The sequence below is a fragment of the Leptosomus discolor genome, chromosome 4, assembly GCF_034619465.1.
Source record: "Leptosomus discolor isolate bLepDis1 chromosome 4, bLepDis1.hap2, whole genome shotgun sequence".
NCBI lineage: Eukaryota > Metazoa > Chordata > Aves > Leptosomiformes > Leptosomidae > Leptosomus > Leptosomus discolor.
Window position 1 is genome coordinate 32,971,744 of NC_141394.1, and position 14,336 is coordinate 32,986,079.

General features: G+C 40.3%; 1 protein-coding gene across 1 annotated transcript in view; it reads left to right on the forward strand.

The window, feature by feature from the left end:
• Nucleotides 1–14,336, forward strand: part of FAM13A (family with sequence similarity 13 member A) — a 131,886-nt gene that overhangs the window by 17,961 nt on the left and 99,589 nt on the right. The window contains exon 5 of the mRNA XM_086464422.1: nt 7,843–8,002. Coding sequence (XP_086320548.1) covers nt 7,843–8,002 — 160 coding nt within the window. The remainder of the gene's footprint in view (nt 1–7,842; nt 8,003–14,336) is intronic.

The following is a 14,336-nucleotide window of genomic DNA, read 5'->3' on the forward strand; positions in this document are numbered from 1 at the left end:
TTGCTTTGTGTTATTTGTTCAAAGCAGTGTATGGGCTGTTTCTCGGGGATAAGGAAAGAAGGCCTAGTATCCAGCTTGTCAGCAGTTAACGCTGCTGAAGCAGGATGATCTGAGATTTTTGTGTCAGAAATTCACACTTATGTCTAAAGTCAACATCAGAGTCTGTGTAGTTAATGCACAGTCTCAGAGAAGATAAAGGCCTTCTGCTCATAGTGAAGGATTACTTTCTGCAAGGTATTTTTAGTGACATTTATCTGTTTAAACATATTATCTCCTACTCCATTACTGAAGCTGTTTAATAATTGAATGAATCTCACTGTTAGGCCACTTTCCAGACATTTAGACTTCATTTTAATTCTCTTGATCTCATTCTATTTTGCTACGTCATGTTCTCTGTAATTTATCTCATCTCTTACACTTTCAACCCTTACTACTTTTTATCTTATCCGCTGCTTCCCCTGCTTCCTTACTTGCTGTTTGACAAACTACACTGGTGCTTTTCTAATGAAAGGTTATCGCATGCGTTTTGTATTTCTAGTGAATAGAAGAGGGGAGAGAATGGCTATTTGCATTCCTTGTAATGAAGTATGATGTAAGATATAGGAAAATGTAAAGGGCAAGGTCAAACAACTCAAAAAAGGGAAATGTGATGGTTTGAGATTTAGTGCACTGTTTTCTTCTGACTTGGATTGTTCAGATTTATTGGGATGCAAGCCAAGGGTCAAGTATACAGAGAAATACAGCCCTTGAGGAACAACGAGCATGAAGGTATAGGAACATAAATAGTTGTCTTTTCTGTCACTGGGCTAATCTCTGTGGATTTTGGTGGATTGCTTCATCACCCCAAAAGTGGCTAGCTTTTTATACCAGCAGGTATCCAATTAAAATGCTAGAGTTAGATGCAGTTATTTCTGTATGATGAATACATAACAGACGTTACCTGAAGGGTTGTACAAGAAGGCATTAGGTATGGAGAAAAGGTAGATCACCTTTAGGGTAGCCGTAGGTATTTCAGAGATTCGAAAGTATTTCCAGTATGTTGCTGAATTTGTAAGAATTAAAATCCGATCTAAAGTTCTGCATGAATGTCTTACCTTGGTTTCTAGCAGCCTTGGAGCCTACACAGATTTGGTATGTAAAGCTGAAGTGAAAGCAGAGGGGCTGAACTAGAACTCCTCAGTGAGTAATACTGGCCTTTGAAACATTATGTGAATGGACTTCGTTTTCAGGCAGTGCAGTCCAAATCCTGCATTGGTCTTGAAAAAAATGTGTGTCCAGGTTCAGGGTCAAAGTGAGCACTGAAAATTGTTGTTCTAACATTCATTATTGCAAATCGGAGCATGCAACATGTATAGGTTTTAAATACTGCATTTGCCATCAGGGTAAAGGAGTTGTTTTTCATAAGAATTCAGTATGCTACACCCTATGATGCAAGTTTAAAACATCAAGCATAATATAAGGTGGCCATAAATGTTCTCACCCATAATCATATCAAATGCTTATGAGTGCTTGCCTCCTCTTTGGGAAGTGCATAAAGGACTATGTTGCTGAGCCTTTCTGTGATACGTTGTTATGTTCCCTTCTCCTGTTTCTTTTCTGTTGTCTACTCAGCTTTGTCATCTGAGTCCATTGAATGGCCTATAGGTAAAATAAACTGAAGTTTGCTAAAAGTGCATTGCTTTCTTCATAAGTGGAGGGCTGTTCTGGCCGAATTCCATCTCACGTCTTCCGTTCTTATAGTGAACTCACACCCCTTAAAGTTTCAGTTGAGAAAGCTTCTCTTTTGTGATCTTCCTAGTGTCAGATGTTATGCTATGTCCTATTTCATCTCTTGAATGGAATAGTGATTATTTCAATAGGAAATGCTCTGTGTTTTGGTTTGGGGTTTTTTGTTTATTTGTGTTTTGTTTTGGTTGAAAAAACTCCATGAAAATAAGTTGCTACTCTGGGTTGAAAATGTTCTTTTTTCTGATCTTTATTGAGGATTGGCAATAAAGCATATACCCAGAATTTAAGTGGAGGAGCAAGTTCACAGGAAGAACTACAATCATAGGCTTGTAGAATATCCTGAGTTGGAAGGGGCCCACGAGGATCATGGGGTCCAACTCCTGTCTCCACACAAGGCAACCTAAGAGTTAAACCATGTATTCAGGAATGTTGTCCAAACCTTTCTGGAACACAGACAGCCTTGGGGCCATGACTTCTTCCCTGGGGACCTTGTTCCAGTTCTCAGCCACCTTCTTAGTGAAGAACTTTTTCCTAATATGTGCAAAACAAAATGGTGTTTGAGCTCAACAATACAGCTCAAATACAATCACAAGGAGCGTTTTTGAAGAGCCTCTGTTTAGGAATGTTTGGAGATGAGTGATGTACTTTGTGAGTGGGTGTCAGGCTACGGACTGCCCTCATCCGCCTTTGTGTAGATCACACTTTCAAAGATGCCTACTATCACTGTAATTTCCTGTTGAAAAATGGGGCTTTTGCTGGAGCAAAAGATTTTGCATGTAAATGAAGCCAGTCAGTAAAGTTTTTGTGGCAGCATCACCCTAACCACTTTGCGTTACCTGCATTTTGCATTATGCATCTATGAGATGGAATTATCAAGTTGACTTAGGCTCCTAAATCTGATGTTACGGAAAATAATGTGGAACAGATTTTAAAAGGTACACAGTTAGATGCCTTGTGGCATTCTCCAGTGCCTCAGAAGCTAAGACACTCCTGTAAAATCTCAGTAGTGATGTTATGTCCTTGTATTTGGTCCAAACTGGTGAGACAGAAGTCTGTACATGATGCAGAGCATGTAAATGAGTCACACAAACTGAGATAAACACCTGCCACAAGTTGGTGTTGCTGTATCTTTAGTTACCTGTTAGCCTCTGATCTTGCGGCAGAATCTCCAGACAGGAACATGTGCCTGTTTTCAGCTGCACCAGTTTGTAGTCCAGTGTGTTAAGACAAATTGCTTTCAGCAGTTGAAGTACAGGGATGAGTTGTGGCCATGAGATCACGTCTGTTATAGACACAGTAACATCTGCCTAGAGGGACAGAGCAGATTGGCTGAAGTTGTAACTTCGTAAGATTAATGCAGCTCTGCTCTCAAAATCTTCAGTCGCGCATGTTGACGGGCTTAGGGGCATCTGAGGTACTGATGGAAATGTTTTGCGAGGGCTGGAGAAACAAAAAACCTGTGTAGTGTTCTCTGTCCTCCGAGTCCCTTCATTTCTTGCAGGATACCCTAGGACTGGTGACTTTGTGGTGCTGCTCTACAAAAGATGCTGTACAAACAGCAGTCGGAGAAGGAGGAGCATGTTGGCCTCAGTGGTTTGTAAATTAGGATTACGGTGCTGTCTTTCCATGCAAGCTACTTCTGCAAAGACGCTTAAGGAAATGGTAACATGCATTCTGCATCTCAGACAGGGTGAGGTTGAATACTGTTGGGAATTTGTAGTGAGACACACAGTTTCACATGGAAATCACTGTTTCTCCATTGTGACAGGGAGCTGTCAGCAGTTGTGGCCTGGGGAAATCAGTTCAGTGATCTCAGTCCGGCTCATTACAGGCAGATGACTACATCCGAGGTCCGCCTGGCCCTCATTTCCACTTGAAGCAAGTTTCTCAGGTGTGGTGGATAGTGACAGAGCCCTATAGTGATGACTGTCTCATGCAGGCTGCAGTCATGTTTGGGTGTGTTACTACACCACTCTCAGTAGAGTCTGGAGATTCGCTGTCTCATAAGCCCACTCTGTATTTAGCCTGTTACAGCTTGTTTACAGGGTCCCTGAGGTAAATTCATTTAACTAACACCTGAAATTTAAGTAATTCTTTCACAGTGAGTTAATCTGACCTCAGGTCACATTAGTTCTGAGTAAGAGTTGTGACACAGGGCTTTGATGTGGTTTAACCCGTTCGAGACTAGCTTTCTTGAGCATCCCCATGGAAGGAGACACACTCTTGACTTAGAGTGATCTGGAAGAACCTGAAGAACAAGTGAGCATAGGACTGCATGGACATGAGCAGCATGGAGCTGTGGTGAGTGGGCCAGGGGCCAGACATGCTGGTAGGATATTGTGCAGAAGTGTGAAATACTGCTGGGTGTTGTATTTTGGAATGAAGGGCTAACAACTTCATCGTATTCCCAAGTAATTTTGAACTTTGAGAATTACTACTTTTTCTGCTCTAAAGTGGCTTCACCAATAATTTCAATCTTTAATAGCCTGTAAAACTTGTAGGGCTAATGCACCTTTTACCCTTGGCCCTACTTGACTGAATCAGATATTGTTAATGCTGGTGCCTCATTTAAATACATTTTTTCCAACTACTTAACGTGGAGCCGCAGTGCTTTGCACACAGGTCACTCTGAGAAGGGCAGGGCACCTGAGGAATCTAAGAGGGGGACACTAGAGAATGTGCTTCTGTCACTGCCTGTGCTATGTACCTGTTCATGACTTCACACACTACAGCAAGAACTCAGTGGGAGTTTTCCAGCTCTAATCTCTAAGATAGACCTGAACCCATCAACATTTTTTCATCTAGAAATGACCACAGAAGTTACAGGTTTATCCCTTCTAGAAAATGTGTTTCTGTAGTGAAGCTGATGTTCTGCTGCAGTTTCTGGAGCTGCTACTAAAGTAGTTTGTACATACGTGGCTATAAGCAGATCAAGTCATTGAGGATTTTGTAACTGGAGTAAGATGTGCATCTAACTCTAAATTAACCTAATGCTTCTTAACATGCCTAATTAACATGCAAATTGGACATAAAGGAACTATGACTATGAACACAGTTATACTGTAAAGTTTTAACAAGGTCTTCACAAAAGAATATGAAAGATTTTCAAGGAGTAGGGTGTGGATCGTGAAAGTGGTAGTGTGAGAGAATACTTTCTCATAGGACTGGGTTTTTCTAGTGAGTTGAAGCGGTATTTGTAGATACCACAACTTTTCAGACTAAGAAAAGCTAAAGTAAGATACTTTTTTTTTTTTTTTTTTTTACACACATTTTCAGAAAAGTCTAGTCAGACTGGTGAATCATGCAGTTTGGTAACAGATGGGTTTTAACTTGTATAAATATGCAGGGTGGTGCGTGCTCATAATCTAGACTTCTTATATATGCTGAGCTGAAGAATTATTGCAAGGAAAAGGTCGCCATGGATAGCTCAAAGAGTATATTAGTCCTTGCTGTGATGGAAGTCTAGTACCAGCAATTAAAGGAAAAAAATAAATGAGAAGCTTTGTAAAATATGGCTGTTTAAGTGGCAGACAGATGGCAATGGATGAAGTATGTTACACTGACGTTAAAATAATACAATTCACACTTCCCTGCTTGGTTACATTCAGAAAGGGGTGATATAAAAGACTAAAGCCATGTGCTTTAGCCTTGTGTTCTGCCTATGCATCTCACCATACATGTACAGAATTATTCAGAATAAAATGTTGGACTTTTCACAGATTTGATTTAATAACGTTTAACTGACAAATTAATGTGGGGAAGGGAGGGCAAGAAGGCCATGGAATTGTGCAGAAATTAAATACTGTTTGCATGCTTTACGGAAACTTCATAGGCTGGACTGCTTTTCAACCAGGAAGAGTTTTTTGGTGTTAGCTGTTGACAGCAGGGAGGTGTTGGCTGTAGTTCCCAGCAGATGTGGTTTAGGTTCTATTCACTGAAGCTATCTGGAGTCTTTATTTTGACTTGAACTCATTCTAGTACGTTTTCAGTCCATTTCCTAGGAATGAGGTTCATAGGAATGCCAGGCTTATTTAAGTGGTACCCTGTTTTGGAGAAACACATCAGGAAGGTAAGTCAGGATTTGCCTGAATTATCAAGCAAGCTCTGCGCAATGCCTACTCTGGAGCACATCATTTACCATGGGATGAGGAGTTTCCTTAAATCAGGATGGTTGCATGGAGCTATTGCGTACATACACTTCCTTTTATTCGGGCCTATTACTATCTTTTAGTGAGTATGTGACATTCTTTAAAGTGAATTGGCCCAAGTACAAATGCACATCTGTCAATAGAAGTTGTCCCATTTTTTCTTTATTTAGTCTGAGGCCGGGTTCCACACTAATGAAATCAGTCAGCTGAGACCGACACATTTTACAGTTGGCAGTGTTCTGCAGTGTAAATATAATCCAATTCCTTTAAACTTCAGGTCCTTCAACTCTAGCACGTACTGAATGTTGAAATGACAGGAATAAGATTCTCTTCTGGAGCTTAGAAAGATGCGTTCTGCTGCAGTGTGTTTGGAATCCTCTCCCTGTTGACATGTAGATGTACTGCAGAGAGAAAAATATTGAGAAGGATCAGTAGCACGCGACCTCTACAAGAAGGCACTTTTTGATGGCAAATTTCTGGGAGCATCTGCTTTCAGAGCTGCCTTGTTGAAATGCATGTATGACCCCAATAAACTGCAGTTACAGTTTTACAGTAGATAGTTATTTGTAAATTTTAATTTGCTGGTTATAGTAAATGATGGTTTACTTTCAAGTTACATCCCTGTGAAATAGCTCAGATGGCACTTTATAGCTTTTGAGAGTTTGGGTTGTTTTTCTCATGTACAACCACTAGTTGTCCCTAACCAAAAAATACTTGAGACTTTTTTTTGTTTCTGTTTTTTTCTCCCCTGCTTCTTTTTAAATCTTTCCTGTGTACCTTTTCTGTACCTCCTGATCTGCAGTCTCTGCCGCTTCATAAGGTCCTTAGAAAATTCACATCCATGCAGCCACTTTGTGGATTGTTGAGAGGAGAGTGCATGTGCTGGAAATACTGTACAATGGGAAACAGTGGATGATTGGAGAAGTATTTTAAATGCTGAAGAAGATTCTTCAGAGATCTTACTTTTGCATTAAACCAGAATTTAAGTCAATTTTGGACACCAAGGTCCAATAAAATAATCAGAAAGCTTACATTCCAGCAGATGATCATTAGATGCTTCAATGAATTGTGTGCTCTGTTGTGAGTAATAAGCATTTTTTACCACATGACAGAGTTGTGTGAAACACAAAAGGAAGGCAAAGGTGCATAGACTGGAATACAGTGCTTCTTCCAAATCAGTATCTTGCCTTTTTGTTTGTGTGTGCCTTTAAGGTCTGTGGCAAGCAATTCCTGGCTGCACAGGGGCCTGTTCCAAAAGAGCAAGAGGTTCCTTCCTCTGTAGCCAAAGTAGTTGGTTGTTCTCCCAGAAAGCAGAGGTTAGAAACTTCTTTTTATATGAATCTTTTAGGCTGTTCTGCAGAAGGCAGCCTCCATCTCCATGTTTTAAATAGCCCCGTGAGTTATGAGTCTACTTTCAAAAGAAATGGCAACTCAAAAATTAGATTAAGAAATGTCGTGTACAGCATGGGGTCACCTGAAGCTGTGAAGGTCTTGCTTATCTTTTACTTTTAGTGTTCTGCTTGGCATGTGGGTTTTCATAATTTTTTGACTCGTCCCTCTTGTGTACCTTTGAGGTTATCACAAACCACTTTTTGGAGGAAGCTGACTCTACCCATTAACGGTTTAGAGCATTTAAAAGCCTCATGCTATCTGTGTTGCAGTCATGAACCTGACTTTTAGCAAAGCTGGTGGTATCTCGTTTGGTCATTGTCTCAATTAGATCTCTACCTAGATTCTGTGGAGTAGACAGTTTGACCAACAGATACAGTATTTAATATCAGTAAGAAAAACTGCAGGCAAACTGTGATAGTTGTTACCATCTTAGACACAATCCTCCTTTCCAAGACAAAGTTTCCTGTGCCTGCTAGCCAGCCTGTGACAACTGAAATGTTACAGAGACTCTGTGCAGGACCTTTTGTATGTTGAGTGCCTGTAACACTCAGCTTTGTGTTCTGTCCAATTTTAGTGTGCCATCTGGATTTGAAGGTATAAAAGAACAGGAGATCTGCAACAAGATAATGACAAAAATGCTGGAAAATTACAACACCTTGTTTGAATTGGAAGGTTTGAAGAAGGATGAAGAAAAGCCTGTTTGTGAAGAGCTAGCAAGAATTATTTTGGTAAAAGTGAGTATCTGTAATATTTCATTTTCGTATAGCAAATCAATAATGCAGGCTTATAGCAGGCTTCAGTTAAGAAGTCTTTCAGGTGAGTGGGAGACAGGCACGGTTGTAATAATATTTTGTGTTATTGATTGGTATGCGGCTTACAAATCAATTCTGCTGGTGGGCTGATTTCATTACTAGTCCAGAAGTTGATTCTGTTAAACATCTTTATTCTTTGTTAGCTATTCACTGTTATTTATATAGGAAATATATTCACTAAAATTTAAATGCTTTTAAATGAGAAGGCAGAATAACTCAGGAAGTATTCAAGCTTTCTGACATGGTGATCATTTACAGTATACATCAGTGATGATGAATTTTCATACTTTAGGCCAGTATGAGGTCTCTAGCCTTTGCAACTCTGAAGTCGGCTTGTTTCAAACATATACCTGAATTTAAAAATCGTGTTCTGGCTCAGAACAGCCGTTTCTGAGTGCACTTGAAGAGAAGCATTAAATAGTAGTTACTATTTGAAGAAAGTACATGGGAGCTGTTAAAGAAAAGCAATATAATTAAATTATTGTATCTTCGGTGGGAAGAGGGCATATGTGTAACACCAAAGGATTCTAAAGTTCAGAAAAAGTCAACAAAAATAAGTAGGGCAGCCAAAAATGTGTTGTTCTGGCTTGTGCCATCTCTACTACAGGAAGCAACCTCAAGTCTGTGCAGAAAATGGTCATGAGGATGGTTTGCAACCACCTCATTTCCTTTTGTGTGTTAGCTGTGCAGATAATTACTTGCTTTCTAGGTGTGCTCTTGAGTTTGAGAGGGTTGAACTACATGCTTTCCCTTGGTAGGGTTTTGTAAGCGTCCACTGAAAAGTCACCATAGCCTTTACTGGCTGGAATGGAAGTTGTCAGAAAATAAGTTACAAAAATATAGTGTCTTTGACCTTGACAGAACAAGAAGTTTGGTGTGAGCCCAAGTTCAGCTGATTTCACTTGACTGGCAGAAAACATCTCTGCCTTTGCAGCATATTGCAGGAGGGTCTGTTGAGTCTGAACTGCAGGGCAATCTGTACAAGTCTGACCCAGCTGCCTTCAGAAGGCTTGGTTGTTTTCTTATGTGGTGAACTAGTGAGGAAGTTTTTAGCTGTTTAGTGTTTTAGCTGTTACTAACATTCACCTAAAATCCTTCTGTGGAAGGAGATAGAATGACTGATGACTTGCAGTGTCCTCCCTAATATATGTTACTGAAGTCACAGTAACTTCTGAGTAATGGAAATGATCTGCCTGGCAGATGAGAGTGATGTTTAGCAGCTGATGGTCAGTTCAATAACAAAAACAGGTTAAGAAGAATGTAATTGTAGAAAGATGCGGTACTTTCAAGAGCCCAGAAGAAGGGCTTCAGATACGTCTCCACCTCCTTCAAGCCTCAGCCAGTTGCAAAAGTCGAGATAGTCTTTGCCTTCTAAGGTGCACAAAGGTGGAAACCTGGGATATTTCCCACAGCAGTTCAGACGTCTGAGCTATCAAAGTACATGGTGACAACCGGAATTACTCCAACAAAATAGACTGAAAGGTATAGTTACCCAAGTGAGATGAAAAATATTGCCTATCTCTGCCTCAGGAGACAGGTGACTGCCTGAGAGGAGTGAGCCATGCCTAAAGAGAAGGGCTTACATTCTAATTATATCTTTGGATCTTGTTGATAGCTTCCAAATTCTACTGGCAGTCAGCTGCAAAAATTTGACCTTGTTCCTTGTCCTTCTGATTTGGGTGGGAAGTTTTCTAGCTTAACCAAGACAAATACTCAAAACACAAGAAATACAAGCATCTAACTTCATGTAGCAAAGTTACATAAGAAGTGCTTGTTGAAGTTTGTCAGGTGGCTCTTTGAAAGAATGCTTTATACCGTTCCTGAAGGCTACTTTTATTGTATCCTAGCAGATATCCCCTACACTAGCCAATGTGTATAATAAATTACAGATGATGCACTCAAAGAGAAAAGCAAGTGGTAATAAATGAGATTCAGTAGAAAAAAGTGATTGTCAGTTTGCTAATGTGTGAACTGTTACATACAGTAGGAGCTAGCTGATCAGTGTCATAAAAGAGAAAATGCCTCAGAGAATTATTTGGCGTGACCTGGGTCACAGTGTCCAGAAAATAGCAACCTGTTTGTAAGCAGAGTTACTGCTTCTTGAAAAGCCATTGATGAATTTGTATCTGCAGGTGGCTGGAGAGAGATTTGCCAAGTAATCCTGTTGGAAGGAGTGAAAAATGTAGGATGCTCAGGACAACACTCTCATAAACTGAGGCCCTGTTGATTTTAAGGGTGTTGCATTCAAGTATGAACCATGGTGGAATGGGGGAGCAGACAGCAAGGAAAGGGGAGAAAATGAGGATGTGCCCTTTACCAAACTCAGCTGCATTTATCTAAACTGCTTTTTTAGCTTTTACATTGTGAGCCGAAAGAGAGTGAGGAGGGGAGATTTAGATGACCTCGCTCACTTCCTTCTGGGGTATTTCTGTCATCCCCTTCCCCAAATCACTCGCCGTATTGCCAGTGTTTCACCCTGAGTCACTACACTGCTACCTTTCCTGTGATTGCCTTCACTCTCTGTCTTTTCTCACTTTTCCATGTTTGTGTCTTCTCCCAAATTCCCACAGCCCTGTCCCGCTATTCTTCTTGTACTCAAATTTGATAGCCCTTCCTTCCCACACCAGAGAAGAGGCTGACAGTCTGTAGTGAGGTGCAAAACCTCCAGCACTCTTGATATATGGCCTTCCATCACCTCCAGTCACTGTGCACACTTGCTGTAGCCCTTCCACAGCCTGTATTTCTTTGCTATCCTTTCTTTTATGTTCTTGAATGTGGAGATAACTATTCCTCTAGGTTAGTACAGTGCTTGTGGTAATGTGACCTGCCTTATATGTTCTCCTGGGTGTATAGTTTGGGTCTAGGACTTATTGAGACACTTTTTCTAAACAAGTATTAATGCCTCCTTTTGGTTGGAATGCTGCTGTTAGCCTTACCCAAAGGTAAGGTTCCCCAAATGGGGTTAGAGGTACTTACAGGAAGAAATTATGTTTTTACATTGTGTTAAGAGATTAACCTCATGATGTGGTGAAAGCAATCAGTGCTGATCCGGGTGTTTCTCAATTAAGAGTTTAACCTCATGATGTGGTGAAAGCAATCAGTGCTGATCCGGGTGTTTCTCAATTAAGAGTTTGGGAAGAGCGTCTGTAAGTGTGAAACTTCTGATGCAGTGGTTTAAAAAAATTAGGGAAAGACATCAAAAAGTACAGCATCGAACAATGCACTTCTCTCAGTGCTCTAGTATGCCTTTCTAGCTTACTGCATTACAAAATTAGCCCTGCTTTTTCTTATCTCTTTTTCATGGCTTCAGGCACACTCTTTGGTGCTGAAATCTCAACTGGAAAAACAGGAATCTGTCTTTAGTTAGTGTCTAAAGGTATTGCAAGAATATTGTTTCTTCCTGCAGTCTTGGGTCGTTCTTGAGACAGCTCACTGCATATGTGCACTCAGGAGGCACAGGATCATCTTTACCCCAGTTATACTTCTTCAAGATTGCTCAGTCATTGGGAAAGACAAGTTGTGCCAGATAGAGGGATTTCTTAGCTTGCTTTCTCAGTGGATCATAATTCAGAAAGTAAGGGAGCTGGAAATCTCTGCAAGATGCATTCCAGTCCCCGCTTTGTTCCCAGCACTTTAAAGCCTCCTCTTGCTCATCACTCAGGCATATGGTAGGATTATAGTTAGAAATGGTGGGGGGGGGTTTCTTTGGAAACCTCTATGTTAAAAAAGTGCAATTTTCACAAGATAGAAAATCTATCTTAGAATAGTTTTTGTTTCAATGGAAAACTGAACTGTCAGGTTCCTGATGCCTTGCTTGAAAGGACTTCATTAGTTTCACACTCCACCTAGTAGAATGAGATCCATATGATCTTCCAGGCAGGTGGCCAGCAGGTGGAAGTATAACATGTACTTTCTTCAGAAATACATTTTTGGAAACTCCTTCCCCTGAAAGAATTACAAGGTTTGATTTTTTTGATTTTTTTTTTTTTAATTCCAAAATAAGTTGAGGTTTGCTGGCGTTTACAGGTCTCATTTGCAGCCAGCTATTATTACAACCCCTAAAACTTTTATCCAAGCTTCAGTTTAATTTCCTAACCCAGTGAAGATCTGGAGGAGTCTCAGTCTGTTGATCAATAAGCTCTGCTAGTTAGAGAGAAATGGGTAGAAAAATGGGTTGAGTGTTCTGATTAGCTATCTGCTCTGTGTTCAGATTTTGAGCATCATAAATAGCTATTTTTTGATTGGGCAGTGTTATGTGTGAACAATTAATTCTCTGACAGTATAGCTGCACTGCTGTGCGTTTATCACATTATAAGTGTCAAGGTATTCTAATCAAATGTTGTTTATGTTTTGCTTTGGAACAGAATTCCTGGTGTGTATAGCAATGATCCTAATAGATTTTTTTTTTTTAATTTTATTTTTTTTTAACTAAGTGATAACTCATGTAATGAAAGATTAGTTGGTCTTGAGTTGCAGTATCGCAAATTTTATCATCTTCTTAAATAAACAGGTTTACAAAACCTACAGTAACAACAAAAATAGTAATTTTGAACAAGGACCTTTCGTTTCCAAAGATCTTAAAGTGCTGTTCAAACTGCGGCTGTGGATACTCCTACATTGTATAGGTAGCCAGTGGTGTATTGTAACAACTATAATGAAATGGTACCTTTAAATAACAGTGATTAGGCTTCTCTGATGATCAAAGATAGGCAGTGAAGAGGATTTTTATTTAGTTCAAGTGGCAAGGCAAACTATTATGAGACTCACTCTTGGGAGATTTCTGGAATTACCCCTTCCACTGGCTTCAGGTGAAACATGTCATCTTTAGTAGCATGATGTACCTCAATATTGTCTTCAGATAAAACATACAACCTATCACCTAGTCATGCAGGGCTACAAGACCTTTTTTTTTCTATTTTTTTCACATTTTCCCTCTAATGCCTTCTTGACAGAGCACTTCTAGTTTTGCGAACCAGTCAGCTCAGAGCACATAAATGTTTGCACTGAAACACAAGCACTGGCATGATGAGGATGCAATGCTGTTCCTGGCTTGATTACATATTTGGGACAGGAATGCCAAAGGCTTTTCCCTTTCTACCCCCCCAATGGGGGAAGAATACATAGCCCTGTTCAGCTGGTGCAGAAGAGAAAGCAAGTCCAGTTATAAAATTCAAATTATAACATTAAAATTAAATTAAAAACCAAAGTTTCTGAGTCCTGTAAAATTATAAATGTGCAATTTCAACACTGTGAATATAATGTAGGTGCATTCTGATGACCTCTGAACAGGCAGATTACACTCCCTGAAGAGCCACAGAAACTGGTCTCTTGCTGAGTTTTGAAGAAACTACTAGTTTCAAAACAACCCTTTTAGATGCAATTAACTTCTTGCATTTTTATCCTGTTTGTTCCCAGTCTTCTAACAAAAGCTGCCACTTCAATTGGGAGGATTAGTTGGCAAAATTGTTCTTTGTGCTTTAAATGGCAGTAGAAGTGCCTGCACTGTGTTCTGCAAGCCTGCTGTTTGATTTCTAAAGAGGCAAGCAATCCGCTGCACGTAGCTGCATCTGTTGGTGCTTCATGTGTGCAAAGTGTGAGGTGCACAACACAGCCAGGCGAGCCCCTAAGTGTGTATTTTATGTCAAGGAGAGTACTCCAGCGGACTTTGGCAGCACTGTTTTAATGTGGAGTGCTTGCTTGGTGCTTCCAGTTGAACACTCAGACCAGATCATTCAGCCCTTGGTAGGATTTGAGCCTTTCATCCCTGAGGAGAGGTAGGAAAGGTAAGGTGGCCAAAAAGTTCTCTGTCTTGTCTTCACTTTGCTCCTTTTGCAGTCAGTTGTAAAGCTGCATCTCCACTGAAAGCCGTGGTGTTTCAGATTATTTCCCCAAATGAGTAAAGCAAGGTCTTCACTAATAAGTGTTTCTTTCCCTTCCTCAGCTGCTTTCACTTAAATACCTTAGCATGAGGATCTATTCCCTTGACAAGATCCAAGAGAAACTGCTGAAAACTCACCAACTCCATGGCTGAGTGGGCTCCCCCTTCATAAGTCACCCTTTCTTGCCACCTCAGTACTCTAGCCCCATGGTTATACATTCAGCAGACACAAGAGCAATCCCTTATTTACGTCAGGAAAAAAGGCGTCCCCTTCTAATCCATGTTACGCTGCCCTGGCTAAGCCTGCAGGGTATAGATAGTTTTCTTTATACCTTTGTGTCTGGGACCATTTTAGCATTGTGTTAATGGTCAGCTTTC